At 40.4% G+C, this 14,616-nt stretch overlaps 1 protein-coding gene across 1 annotated transcript in view; it reads left to right on the top strand.

Annotated features, from left to right (window-relative positions):
• COL12A1 (collagen type XII alpha 1 chain) overlaps window positions 1–14,616 on the top strand; it is a 118,180-nt gene that overhangs the window by 69,377 nt on the left and 34,187 nt on the right. Inside the window, exons 36-46 of the mRNA XM_068985253.1 lie at window positions 342–471; window positions 772–914; window positions 2,851–2,980; window positions 5,460–5,579; window positions 6,649–6,795; window positions 8,524–8,640; window positions 8,772–8,918; window positions 9,418–9,492; window positions 11,310–11,449; window positions 13,081–13,204; window positions 13,369–13,512. Of these exons, the coding sequence (XP_068841354.1) occupies window positions 342–471; window positions 772–914; window positions 2,851–2,980; window positions 5,460–5,579; window positions 6,649–6,795; window positions 8,524–8,640; window positions 8,772–8,918; window positions 9,418–9,492; window positions 11,310–11,449; window positions 13,081–13,204; window positions 13,369–13,512 (1,417 nt within the window). The remainder of the gene's footprint in view (window positions 1–341; window positions 472–771; window positions 915–2,850; window positions 2,981–5,459; window positions 5,580–6,648; window positions 6,796–8,523; window positions 8,641–8,771; window positions 8,919–9,417; window positions 9,493–11,309; window positions 11,450–13,080; window positions 13,205–13,368; window positions 13,513–14,616) is intronic.

Below are 14,616 nucleotides of genomic sequence, written 5' to 3'. Positions count from 1 at the left end.
GGGGTCCCTTCTCTTTTGTGTACCTAACATTCAGGACACTTTTGGATAACTGTCATGAGCCCTGGCTGTTGTATTTGAGAATCTTTTACAATAAACATAAATAGGAGATAATTGAAGTTAGTAAGGGTTCACTATGAACTAACTTTTTTTGGGGAGGAGATTTCTGAGGCTAAATTGCATTGAATGCTATGGCTTGGGCATATCTCACGAGGTAGCACAGAAGTTGGCTTCTGCTGTGTTGGGCTCTGCTTTTATTGTAAACGTTATTATGCTGACTAATGAAGGACTTGGTAAGCGTTTGGGTTGTCATCAGACAGAATCTGGCATGTCCTCCCCTCCAGATTGTGGTGCCAGGAAATACCCACACGGTGCACTTGGAGCGGCTGATTCCGGACACTCCCTATTCTGTGAACATCGTCGCGCTCTACTCGGATGCTGAAGGGAATCCCAGCCCTGCCCAGGGCCGCACATGTGAGGAGCAAATCCGTTCTCCACCGGGTTCTCTTGTGACTCAGGGTGGGAGGCCCGGGGTGGGCGCAGGTGGGGAGTGAGGGGTGCTGGAGGCTGCCTAAGTGAAGCCTGGATCGCTCTGAATACAGCATTTTCTATTCTGGTTTCACATGAGAACCATAGATGTGTACTTCATCATAAGGGAGTAAGCAACCTAGAGAGTGGTGAGGTACCTGCCCTGGGGACGTTTCTTTCACACCCCACACCCCACGTTCACTGTGATCACAGACTAGAAACTAGTTGTTGCATTTATGTTTTTAGTACCACGAAGTGGACCAAGAAATCTCAGAGTCTTTGGGGAGACCACCAACAGCCTCTCGGTAGCCTGGGATCACGCTGACGGGCCGGTTCAACAATACAGGATCATTTATTCTCCCACTGTTGGTGACCCGATTGATGAATATGTGAGTCTGATTCTCATTCACCTGAGCATTTTATTTTGTAGTGTCTTATCTGTTGAAGGCTGAACATCAGCTTTCCTCTTGAAGAAGTCCTGTGATCACAGTTGCACTCTTGTCTCTCGTGAGACGGTCACATTTTGTGTGACTTTCTCTGATGTGATATGGAGCGGCTGTCTGTGCCTAGCGTGGCCTCTCCGCCACCACAGGCTATCAGTGTCTTTGGGCTCATTTCTTTTGTAAAGACAGGTTGAAAGATTGTCTTATCTAATATAAATGCATATATTTTTATTCTATCAGGAATTTTCCAAATATTCAGGTAATGTGATTCTTTAAATCTTAACCTTGCTTTAAATATAATTTCTCCACAATATCTCCCTTCAATCATTGTTGTTTAGTTGCTGAGTCATGTGTGACTCTTTGCGACCACGTGGACTGTAGCCCACCAGGCTCCTCTGTCCTTGGGATTCTCCAGGCAAGAATACTGGAGCGGGTTGCCATTTCCTTCTCCAGAGGATCTTCCTGGTCAAGGGACCTAATGCATCTCCTACACTGGCAGGCAGGTTCTTTCTCCCTGAGCCAGCAGGCTAATCAAGCAGTCTTTTCTCAGCACTGAACATTTTTGGGTACACTTTGGTTTTGAGTATAAATACTCTCATACTAGTCTTAAACTTTTTGAGTGTCGTATTTTGTCACTCTAGAACTTGATTCAAGTTTCTTCAAGCTTCTTCTTAGTTCTCAGTATGTATATCTATCTATTACAGAGGGACGAACTCACTACTTTCCTTAAAGTTTAATGGTTAATTGATGTGGTAGGTTAATAGAATATAACACAGAATGTTGATTGTAAGGCAGTGAAGTCTGTGCTTTGTAGCCATTTTGTCACATGTATCTTCTTTGACTCAATGGACATGAGTTTGAGCAAACTCCGGGAGATAGTGAAGGACAGGGAAGCCTGGCATGCTGCAGTCCATGGGGTAGCAAAGAGTTGGACATGGCTTAGTGACTGAAAAACAGGAATTGTCTTTGATAGTTCTTCCTTCATGATCCCCATGTTGTAACATTTGTTATCTACTTGAACTTGAAATATTAAACTCGAATTCAAGCCCCTATTTTTATTAATCAGAAAGTCACATAACTGTCTTTAAGTTTCTGCTCAAGATGAGATAAGCAGTATTACCACACTTGGTTTGCTAAAGCAGAGAGGCTCATGCTTTAGTGTTTATTCAGCTTTGCCACTGACAAGCATGCAATTTCCTGTCTTTTTCTGAACACACTAAAAATGTAATTTCCCCCCACTTCACCATTTGGATTTAGGGGACACCATGCTGGAATTCACCATGCTGTTTTAAGTGATCCCTGTTGTTTGTAGAAGCAGAGCATAGGGTTGGAAGAGAGACTGAGAGCTCTGTCTGGTTCATTTCCTCTTCATGGGGGCAGTTGAATGCATCTTCCATTTCCTCTTTTTCCCCTAGTTAATATCAGCCAAGCTGATCCTCTTGAGGACAGAAGCTGAGGCTGCTTTTGCTTCCTGGGGCGCTCCCATGGCAGGCGTCACACCTGGCCTGTGGTGGGCACCGGGTGCGCGTGTGTGGAAGGAGCACCATAAAACCGACACAGAGAGATGAGTGAGAAAGCAGAGGGGCACAGCGATGCTTGGTCACATGTGTGCGAGATGCCGCCTTTCATTCTCAAGGCTTCCTTCCTTCCGGGAGGCTGAGCCGCAGGACAGGGACGTGGCTGATGTAGTATTTGAGCTGAGAGGTACCTGACTCTAAAACCATTCCCCTTGCTGTTTGGTGGCAGGGGAGACAGTTTGCCCCACCATGAACACTATACAACAAGAAGGAACCAGGAAGAAAACATTGCTGTTTATGGGAATACATATTGATCTGAAAATCCTCTAGCTGGTAATAACTTCATAATTTAACTTCCCCTGCAGACCACCGTCCCAGGCAGAAGAAACAATGTAATTCTCCAGCCCCTGCAGCCTGATACCCCATATAAAATTACTGTTATTCCTGTTTATGAAGATGGAGATGGTGCCCATTTGACTGGAAATGGAAGAACTGGTAAATGCCTTCTGCCTTTCATAATCTTTAAACTTGGTACTCTTTGAGTAGCTGCATCTCAGATACTATATTAATACTGCCTCAACATTTGTATCATATAGTGCATTTTGTCAAAATGATATAACAACAGAATGTGTTTTTAGCTTTTTAAAGGTCCACAAGAAAAAGGAAAATGAGACCCAAGCCTGCATACTTTTCTTTGCCTGAGACATCTTTATCCTTTGGAAAGCCACTGCCTAGTCACTGAAAAATATTTCAGTTTGTGTGTTATCAGTTATGCTGTGGCTGTTAATCAATTAAGTGTCAGCAAAAAATACCATGTCACCATTGAATTTGTCATAAAAAGCAAGATGATTAGTAGTCATCTTCTGCCTTTTCAAAGTTAGGTTTTTTTAAAAATATTTTTTTCTATTGTTCAGTTCAGTTCAGTTGCTCAGTCATGTCCGACTATTGCGACCCCATGGACTACAGCATGTCAGGCTTCCCTGTCCATCACCAACTAACTCCCAGAGTTTACTCAAACTTATGTCCATTGAGTCAGTGATGACATCCAGTCATCTCATACTCTGTCGTCCCCTTCTCCTCCCGCCCTCAATCTTTCCCAGCATCAGGGTCTTTTCCAATGAGTCAGTTCTTCACATCTGGTGACCAAAGTATTGGAGTTTCAGCTTCAGCATCCGTCCTTCCAATGAATATTCAGGACTGATCTCCTTCAGAATGGACTGGTTGGATCTCCTTGCAGTCCAAGGGACTCTCAAGAGTCTTCTTCAACACCAGAGTTCAAAAACATCATTTCTTCAGCGCTCAGCTTTCTTTATGGTCCTAAGTCATTTACGAAGAATTACCAGGGTTCAGTTGTCTTTTCTAGCCCACACGGGTGGCAGTTTCTTATGATTTAGATAACAAGTTCTCCAGTTCGGTAGCTGGAATGACCTGAGGATCCTTAGAAAGGCTTATGCCTTGGTACCAAGCACAGAGACACTGACGTAGTCGGTCTAGATGTGGCCTGGACCTGCTGAAGTTCTAGTGTGTAGCCAAAGCTGAAAGTCTCTGGCTGAGCTTGGAGGCAGGCTGGCCATCAGTCCGCTGGGTTCTGTTAACTGGGCGACATTGCTAAGACTTTTTTTCCACTTCATTCAGCAAAAATCCCCTTAAGTAACATGATTTCAGGGTCCTTGCTACGCTTAATTGCCCAGACTCTTTCTCTGCTTAAACAGTCTTGACAACATTACAGGATTTGGGAGAGGAAACATTTGAAAGCTCCCGAGAGAAAAGCAGGACCAGTGTTTCAGCTCAGTCTCTGGAGGCCAAGAATTTGTATTTCTTGACACTTGTCGTCTACAGAACTGAGTCAACAGAGACTCCGTTTAGTGACTCAAGATAATTTTAATTGAGCAATTTCCCCAATTTTCACTCCCTCCCTGAGGTTTCAGAATATATTTAGATACTTTTCTGGAGGAAATGCCATATTTCAGAATTTTGTGCTTAATCACAGAACATGAAAAAAATCTCCTAGATCTTGAGTTTTCTAGGACGGGCCAAAGCCACTTCTGGTTTCTGTTATTAAAACAGTTTTTAAAGTTGAAGTCCTTATGTGTGTAATGCTATGCATAATAACTCAGTGGCTGACTATCATGCTATTTCACAGCATTGCTCTTACTGGGAATGGAGTTAGCCTGAGCTCTGGAAGCCCGAGGATTTTCTCTAGGTCTTGCTGGTAGAGGTTATAACAGTGTTGGGAAAGAACCTTGTTTTAGTCAGTAGCTAGCTGTGTAATCTTGGACGAACCATAGTTTATTTTTGTGATAAGATGGTTGGGCTGCTGCTGCTGCTGCTAAGTCACTTCAGTCGTGTCCAACTCTGTGAGACCCCATAGATGGCAGCCCATCAGGCTCCGCCATCCCTGGGATTCTCCAGGCAAGAACACTGGAGTGGGTTGCCATTTCCTTCTCCAGTACATGAAAGTGAAAAGTGAAAGTGAAGTCGCTCAGTTGTTTCCGACTCTTTGTGACCCTATGGACTGCAGCCTACCAGGCTCCTCTGTCCATGGGATTTTCTAGGCAAGAGTACTGGAGTGGGTTGCCATTGCCTTCTCCAGATGGTTGGGCTAGACAGTCTCAAAATTGCTTTTTTTTTTTTCTCTAACAATCTTTGATCTATAACATTCAAAAACTGGTATGAGATATATTTTAGTCTCTATGATTCTGCATCATATAACATACTGGTTCTGGAAATCACCACTTCCTGAGTCTGTTTGATTTGCTATCTGAATTTGAAAAATTTCCAAGCTTTCTGTTGAACATTTCAGTGCTTATTAATTGGTTTTTGAATCAGAACATTATGAGATATTATTAATATGCTCTCATGGGGCTGCATTGCCGATATTCATGGCCAATACTCATTAAGTTCTATGCTTAATGTTTGTTAGTCCTTGTTTGTCAATAAAAGGTCAGTAATGTGTGCCAATATTTGTTTTCAGTGGGATTACTTCCTCCTCAGAACATACACATCTCTGATGAATGGTATACCAGATTCAGGGTGTCCTGGGATCCTTCACCCTCTCCTGTTCTTGGATATAAAATTGTGTATAAGCCAGTGGGTAAGGAAACACCTTTGCTATCTTAGAAATGCATAGAGGGTTATTTGTGTATGAGGGTGTTTTTAATTGCATCCTCCATGATTAGATTCTCCTGATAGTTCAGTTATCACATCAAGTTCTCTCCTACCAAAGGTAACATTTCTGGAAATAGTATTTAAGCCAGTGGTTTAAAGTATCATTGTTACTATGGGTTTAGATGTTATTCCCATTAATTTGCATGACTAAGATATCTGATCTGGTTCATGAAATTCCACAAATTGAAATTGTGTTCAGACAACCTATATGTTATTATGCTTGTGAAATAATGGGTGCTTAATTAATATAAACTGTATTTCTGTATTTTTCCCATTCTGTCAAGGTATTATTTCATTTGCGGCATGTGCATTTTAGTTTATTCACAACAGGCTTGCTTTTCAACTTCCCACTGACACTTTCAACTAAATGGATGTCCTCTCTATTAAATTATTTGCCATCTTTGTTTCCATGTTCTATCTATATGTTTAGCAAAATGGAAGAAATATACTCTTTGTCCTAAATTTGCTGAGGTATCTTCCATGTACCCAGGAAGGGTGTGAACCAGAAAAAGGAAAAGGAGAGAAGGCAAGTGTCAGTGAGCTGTGCAAGAAACAAAGAGAGAACTTCAAAGTGGAGGAATGGGATGTAAGACAGATGTTTTAAAATCATCTCCACAACAGAAAAATGTTAATTGAGTACCTAGTGTATACAGAGTACTATGCTGGCAAAATGAGACGTTAGAGAAGAAGCTTGACAGTCTAGAGTAGTTGGCTGTGTGATGATTTATTCTTTAAAGGAACATTAATTGCACACATGCTGCATTCATTAGCACACATGCTAGGTATTGTGCAACGCTTTGAGAATAACAAGAAAAGGATTGTGTCTGCCTACAGTTTTGTATTCACCATATAAAGTGGCATGTATTACAGGGAGCAAGTGCATAAGGGCTATGAAATCAATAGTGTTCATACTATCGTTTAAGTCATTTGATTTTAAGAAAAAATTGAGACTAGGGATAACATATTTCTCTGTATTTTTGTGATTGTAATAAAAGGTTCCAATGAGCCCATGGAAGTCTTTGTTGGAGAAATGACATCATACACATTACACAATCTCAACCCCAGCACCACCTATGATGTGAATGTCTATGCTCAGTATGATTCTGGACTCAGTGTTCCTCTGACCGACCAAGGCACTACATGTGAGTCACATAGCTTTCTGTGGTTGTAAGAAAAAGTGTAGTATAACTGATCAGGCCAGTCTGTTTTAATTTTCTTTCTTAACATATGCATGTTTCCTCAGCATTGAGTAGGTAACCCTTTTGTGTCCAGCTAAACAAATACTTAGGCCATATAATCAAAATTACAAAAAGTGTGTGTTGAGATATGTTTATTTCATATAAAATACATTTAAAAATTTGAAAGATAAAAATTTTGGAATTGTTATTTCATCCATGAATAATATGTAAGATCATAGAGTTGAGAACTATGTGGTTTTTCCTGACATTTGATGTTAAACGCGGACTTCCCAGTTGGTTCAGTGGTAAAGAATTCACCTGGCAAGGCAGGAGATGGAAGAGACGCAGTTCAGTCCCTGGGTTGGGAAGATCCCCTGGAGTAGGAAAAGGCAATGCATTCCAGTATCGTTGCTTGGGAAATTCCATGGACAGAGGAGCCTGGTCGACTATAGCCCATGTGGTCTCAAAGTCACGACTGAGTGACTGAGTAAACACATGCATAGTTGAAAGTTTTCATGTAAATGTCATGGTTACTGATTCAGCCCACAGATAGATTTTGTTATCATCAAATGCTTCAGTGACTATTAAAGAACTTAGCAGATAGAATTTCAGAAAAAATTCTCGTTATTTTTCATGAGATCTTGGACATTCATTGTGTTGAGAGGGGCTACAGACAGACCTCGTTTTATTGCCCTTGGCTTTATTGCACTTTGCAGATGCTGCATTTTCTATAAATTGAAGTTTTGTGGCAACCTGGCATGGAACAAGTCTACTGGTGCCATTTTTCCATCAGCATTTGCTCACTTCATGTCTCTGTGTCACATTTGGTAGTTCTTGAAATATTTCAACCTTTCTCATTATTATGTTTGTTATGGTGATCTGAGATCAGTGATCTTTGGTGTTACTATTGCAAAAAAGATTACAATTAGCTGAAGGCTCAGATGATGGTTAACATTTTTAGCAATCAAGTATTTTTAATGAAGGTATGAACATTACTTTTTTTTTTTGTTTGAACATTACTTTTTTTATACAAAAAGCTGCTGCTGCTGTTGCTGAGTCGCTTCAGTTGTGTCTGACTCTGCACAACCCCATAGACGGCAGCCCACCAGGCTCCCCTGTCCCTGGGATTCTCCAGGCAAGAACACTGGAGTGCATTGCCATTTCCTTCTCCAATACATGAAAGTGAAAAGTGAAAGTGAAGTCGCTCAGTCGTGTCCAACTCAGTGACCCCATAGACTGCAGCCTACCAGCCTCCTCCGTCCATGAGATTTTCCAGGCAAGAGTACTGGAGTGGGTGGCCATTGCCTTCTCCATACAAAAAGCTACTTCACACAATATAGTATGGTATAGTGTAAACATAACTTTTGTATGCTCTGGAAAGTCAAAATATTCATGTCACTTGTTTATTGAACCAATATTTGCTTTATTCTGGTGGTCTGGAACTGATGTGGAATTTGCTTCTCTTGAAAATCAGTGATAAAAAGGGAGATCCATTTTGACTGTACCATATTCTCATGTTTGTTTCATGTATATTTCTTAATAAGGAAACAGTGTGAACAATGTGAGACTTTAGGCATTACATTTTTCAGCCACAATGAAAGTTTAAAAAATGTGCTAGGATTAAAAGTTTGCTTTTTGTCTTTGTTTAGGAAGTAAGTCTATTTCTTCCTGCCCTTTTTTTTTTTTTTTTAGTGTATTTGAATGTGACGGATCTGAAAACTTACCAAGTCGGGTGGGATACATTCTGTGTCAGATGGTTGGCTCACCGAGCAGCCACTTCCTACAGACTAAAACTAAGCCCCGCAGATGGTATGTGTGCAAAAAAAATACCTGGAGCACATAGTAGTCACATTTTAAACTTTAGTAAAGATGTTATTTTGCTTATTAAAAAAAAAATGATGCATCAACATGCCTTTAAATATAACTATTGTCCTAACCAGGAACCAGAGGACAGGAAATCACAGTGCGTGGATCAGAAACCAGTCACTGCTTCACTGACCTGTCACCAGAAACTGATTATGGAGTCACTGTCTTTGTGCAGACACCAAACCTTGAGGGACCAGGTGTCTCAGTCAAAGAACGTACTAGTAAGTGCTTGGGTAATCTGGGGAGTCTCCGTAAGGCTTCAGAATAGGATGCTCTGGGTGTGGGACGCTGAAGTGACTCCTGCGTGACCACTTCTCCTTGCGAACAGCAATAGTGAGGTGATGGCAGGTCCTTGAGGTGGGGTCTGTGGTCGGCTCAGTACCTTTATCTGCAGCAATCCTGTGTTGCCCCTGTTAGGCTTGGTGTAATAAGGAAAAAGACCTCAAAAAGGGAGCTGGCTCTAGCAGACTGTGAGAGGGTGAATATGTGTTGCATTAGTGACCTTTGCCCATTCTCCCTCTGATTCTGGGCTTCAGTTCCTGCTGCAGTCAATACTGAGTGTCTGCCAATGGTACCAAATTTGGATGAAATAGAATTCCCAGCATCAGTGCCAGGGAGACTTAATTTGTTGTCGAGGGCTTAGATGGCTCTTAAGATTTATTTTCTGTGATATGAAATATGCACTTGTTGTGGTTTTCTAATTATTGGTTTAAATTCTAGCCTTAAAACCAACAGAAGCCCCGACAGAGCCACCCACACCCCCTCCTCCTCCTACAATTCCACCAGCCCGGGAAGGTAAGTGATACTGTCAGTCGATGCATTCAGCTGGTGGGGACTGAGCTCCTTCTTACTTATGTACCTCATTTACAGCTGACATAGGATATTTCTGATTTATTATTCCTGCCGAAGCGTTTTTAGATCAAAGGCAGAGATTACCAGTCATTCACTCTTCCCCTGCTCCAGACACATTTTAGTGTGACTAAAATCAATCACAAACCACTGCAGCTCTTCAGTGGAACTCTGTTTCCTCAGTTTGCAGACGAATGTCTAGTGATGCCTTAAATAATCCATAGTCACATGGTGGGCATTCTTTCTTCTGCCTGTTGGCATCAACAAGCACTAGGAACTTTGGGGCTAAATCTGCAATGTAACTCCTGTGGCCTTTGACTTTGGAATTCCTGGCTTCTCACTTGAGAGGCCCTGGATTACACAAAGCTGAAAAACTTCCATTCACCAAAGCTGGAGACATAATTGTCACTTGCAGAGAACTGGTAAAAAGACATATACTGAGCTATTCCTACTGGTCTCTGTAATTTGGGGCAATGCTCAGCATTTCATCAAATTAAGTTTTAGGTGACAGAGGATGAGATGGTTGGATGAGTCACGGACATGAGTTTGAACAAGCTCCAGTAGGTACTGAGGGACAGGAAAGCTGGCATGCTGCAGTCCGTGGGGTTGCAGAGTCGGACACGACTAAGCGACTGAATAACAAATTAACTACTGGTTTATTCTTTTCCTGCGTTCTGTTTCCAGCATTTAACTGAAAGCATTTCAGACTTTAAAGTTTTTTTTTTTAATCTTGGAAGACTTAGAAGGCTATGATTTTATCTTAGCCTTTTTGATATGATTTTATCTTATGATTTTATCAAGTCTATTAAAGAAGTAAAATTAAAAGTGTAATATTATAGGATAAAATAGTAATGAGTGTCTTTAAATTAAACTTTTGAAAAGAATTCAGTAAATAATTTTGGCTTTAAGATATGCATGCTAAGGTCTTAATAGACGTTATATTTTATTTTAGAGCAGTTAAATTTTAGAGCAGTTTTAGGTTCACATCAAATTTGAACTGAAAGTACATGTAGGTCCCAGACATGCCCTGCCTCCTCCCATCCAAACCTCCCCCAACTCTCAGCATCCCCTTGCTGCCAGAGTGGGATGTTAGTTACATCCTGTGAACCTATATTGGCACATCATTATCATCCAATGTCCATATTTACTTTAGGATTCATTCTTGGTGTTAAATATCCTGCACATTAAGTTTTTGTCACTAAAATGCTGTTAAATTCTTATTTTTGGAATTTTTTTAAGCCTTCAAGTCTGAAGATTTAAAGAGGTTTATTTTATTCCTCCCCTTTCCTCCTTCCATACAATTCTAGTGGCTTCATTTAAAATTTAAAAGACACCTTATCTACATGCATGATTATGTATAGAATCTCCAAACCCACTGATGACTCAAGTTCTGTGAATAGTTGTTTTTAATTTGATTTCCTCCACATTTATTGTTTGAAGCTTCTTGAAGAATTCTATATGGAGGGAGCATGTGTTTGCAGAGTGAATGCGAGCAGATGGAGTAATTCCAGAGCAGAGATTGAGAGCACCTCTCAAACTTTGCTGTGCACTCGAATTATCTGGCACTTTGTTACTGCCGATTCTGATTCAAGAAGTCTGGGGTGGGGCCCAGGACTCCATTCCTATCAAGCTCCCACGTGATGCTGTTGCTGCTGGAACCACAGAAGAGTAGAGCGTGTTAGACTACATTTCTCAGTTTTGTAACTTCACTTGAATGAACGAATTTATGAGACTTTGGGCTTCTTTTGTGTTTTCTCCCCCAGTGTGCAAAGGGGCCAAAGCAGATATTGTATTCCTGACCGATGCTTCCTGGAGTATTGGGGATGATAATTTTAACAAAGTTGTAAAATTCATTTTCAATACCGTGGGAGGCTTTGATGAAATCAGTCCTGCTGGGATTCAGGTGGGTGTCATTTCAAAGGTTATTCATCTGTAATGTCTTGCCATTTCCTCCAGACTTCTTAAGTACACTTTTCAGTAAAAACTCCATTTTTACTTTATTTTCTATTTTCTTTATACATATACTTTTGGGAAGGGCTTGGGTGTAAATGATAAAATGAATAGAAAAAATAAGTATTCCTCTAGATATTCTTTTGGCTAGATGATGTTCTTGTCGAAGAATTGAGGGAATTCTAACTCTAACTTGCTGCTTAAAACTTCTGACAAGGACCCTTTTTCACAAAAAACCACTTTGTATTCTGGAAGTTAAATGCATTGTAACTGTCCTACCCTGTTAACTCAGAAGATCCAGGGATTATTAGTGACTGGTGGGGTGTAGAACCCTGTTGTCCCCTCTGCCATGACACTCAGGGCCAGTGACTCTGTTACTTATAATTCAGATTCTGCAACCTTGAAGACCTACTTCAGTTCCACCCTTACTGGAGAAGTTTCCTGGATAGTTTTAGGCGTTCCAGACTCCTGAAGGGTTCTGTTTGTATTGCTCTTGTGGCTCATACCACTTTATATTGTCATTATTTGTGTGTTTCTCTTCTGTCTAAATCATTGACTCCCAAAGGCAAGAGACTGTATTGTTTTATTATTTTTTTAATTTTGTTCTTTCCTTCCACACTTCTCTTGGTGAGTTTTCTTCTTTATTTTGGCTGTTTGTACCTCTTCATTGTGACATCTTAGAGATATTATGAAAATGAGAGCTTTTGACATAAACCGCAAATAATTCTGCAAACAAATTATGTCTTCTTTTATGGAATATATTAAATTTCAAATCCCCAAATAATCCTGTGGATTTTATTCCAACCCAAGATGAGTAAAATGTCAGGCTAGTTATGTCCTTAATTTAATGTGTCAGCAACTAAGCCATTTTAAAAATCCTTTTAGAAATTAATATTTCTGATAAAATATAAGAATAAAAAAGCTACCATATTTTATTAGCTTCCATGTGCCAGCTACTTAGTATATATAATTCTTCTTCCTTAAAATGACTGTAGAAAGTAAGTATAATTATTTCCATTTTGCTGATAAAAAAACGAAGACCCAGAAATGTTGGGAATTTGCCCAATGTCATAAAGCTATTAATCAGCAGAGTTTTGATCCCATTGATCCTGTGTATAAAGCCTATAATCTTTCTACTAAATCACACTGCCCCTGAGTTTGTGATGAGTGATGATTATTGTCACACATGTGCCATTTTTGTGTTATCATGAAGAATAGATGTAGTCAGCAGAAATGAGAAACAATTGCTTAGCCAACATTTGAGCTCAAGATGGTATGTTCTCATTTTTAATCCTGGAACCTCACTGCTCTCTAGCTTCACGCATCCCTTCTTACATCCTGGACAATAAATACGGTGCATGTACTTTATCCGATATCAATTACTGATACTTTCACGAAGATCAGAAATTCGAGAATTTAGTGAGACAATGGTAAGTCAGTGTTATATTAGCTATAAAGTGTTTATAATATTTCATCAGGTCTAATACACTTCTCTTTCCCATTCTACAACTAGAGGAATCATTTGAAAACTGAAACATAAAAAGAGCAGACTTACCCTCACCACCAAACTGCCTTCCTCTTCAGGTCTCATTTGTGCAGTACAGTGACGAGGTCAAGTCTGAGTTTAAGCTGAACACATACAACGACAAGGCCCTGGCCCTTGGGGCCCTCCAGAACATTCGGTACAGAGGAGGAAACACAAGAACAGGTACGTTCATCAGCATGTACTTAGACTTTCACTCTCCAAAGCCTTTGGAGTGACGGGCTGAGTATAACTCTAACATTCAAATTCTTATCCATTGGGTGTGACTAAGGGCATTTGGATAGTTTTCACTGATAAAACACGAACATGTTCCATGCCACATTCTACAGGCAAGGCTCTGACCTTTATCAAGGAGAAGGTGTTGACCTGGGAGAGCGGCATGAGGAAGAATGTCCCCAAGGTGCTGGTTGTGGTCACGGATGGTCGGTCGCAGGATGAGGTCAAGAAGGCGGCTTTGGTCATCCAGCAGTCAGGTAAACACAGGCATACATTTGATGCCCAGGGATTGCCCTCATTTATTTTACAGTTTCAAACATCCAGAAATGCTTGCAAAAGACCAAAATTATGGATTTTACTTTATTGTTTCTCTTTGAGTCTATCCTCCTCCACATCCTTCTAATGTTAGTTTACATTTAATCATGGAACAGTTGGATAATTGCTCAGCAACGACATGGTGTATTCTTTGTTTAAGACATGCATGCCTCATGGTCTGTCCCCCGTAGTGGTTGGAACACTACAGACAGCAGTGATGGGATGATCCTCACCAGGCTTCCTGCTGTAGCAGAAATAAATCTTGATGCTGGTTGAACCCACTCTAAGGAGAGACATAGGTTTAGCATGACCTGGTAGACTCATGCCCCAAACAGATTGCTGGAAGGTTTACTGCAAAGGAGCGGAGAGGCGTCTGGGGAGACGTCACTGGTGTAGATCCTGGCAATCAAACATTCTGAAAGCCTGTAGCAAGGATGTTACACTGCCCTTCAAATTAGTTATGTCAGATGATTAGAAATGAAACTAGATCTTTATAGTACCTGCGTTAACAACCTCACTCCTTCAGGCAGGGTCCAAGGTGGACATATTTTAGAAAGAATGCTATGCATGATTTACTGTGGTCTAAATTGTAAAGTACTTCATTATATGGAGTTTGTCATCTGCACATGTATGGGTCTTTGGCTAAAAGTCTGAGTCATGATTAGTACTAAGTCATACTGTCTTCTTACAATAGAGATCATTCTTTGCACTGATGTTTTTATAAATTATTTCCATTGTGGTTAGGCACTTTGAACAGATTTCTTCATGTGTTGGGCTCCTCGCTGATTTAACTTTGGGGTTATGAATGATTGCTCCTCAAGTTATCTTGTTTCTAGCTAATTATGTAACCAGTTCTTTATATAGCCTATTTTTTCTGCTGTCGAAATAAACTTTGTTTATTTGTGTTAGCCTAAATAAATGAAAGTTTATTGCCAGGGGGAGTTGTAGATTTCATTTTGAAAGTGGCCAAAGTGCTGACTTTGAGTCTGAGTTTATTGAGTAAATTAGTTTCAGGAATTCAGTTTAAAATGGGCCTATTGGTTTCT

This window comes from Capricornis sumatraensis, chromosome 13, assembly GCF_032405125.1.
Source record: "Capricornis sumatraensis isolate serow.1 chromosome 13, serow.2, whole genome shotgun sequence".
NCBI lineage: Eukaryota > Metazoa > Chordata > Mammalia > Artiodactyla > Bovidae > Capricornis > Capricornis sumatraensis.
The sequence above is the reverse complement of the archived record's forward strand: the minus strand, read 5'-3'. Positions and strand labels throughout refer to the sequence as shown.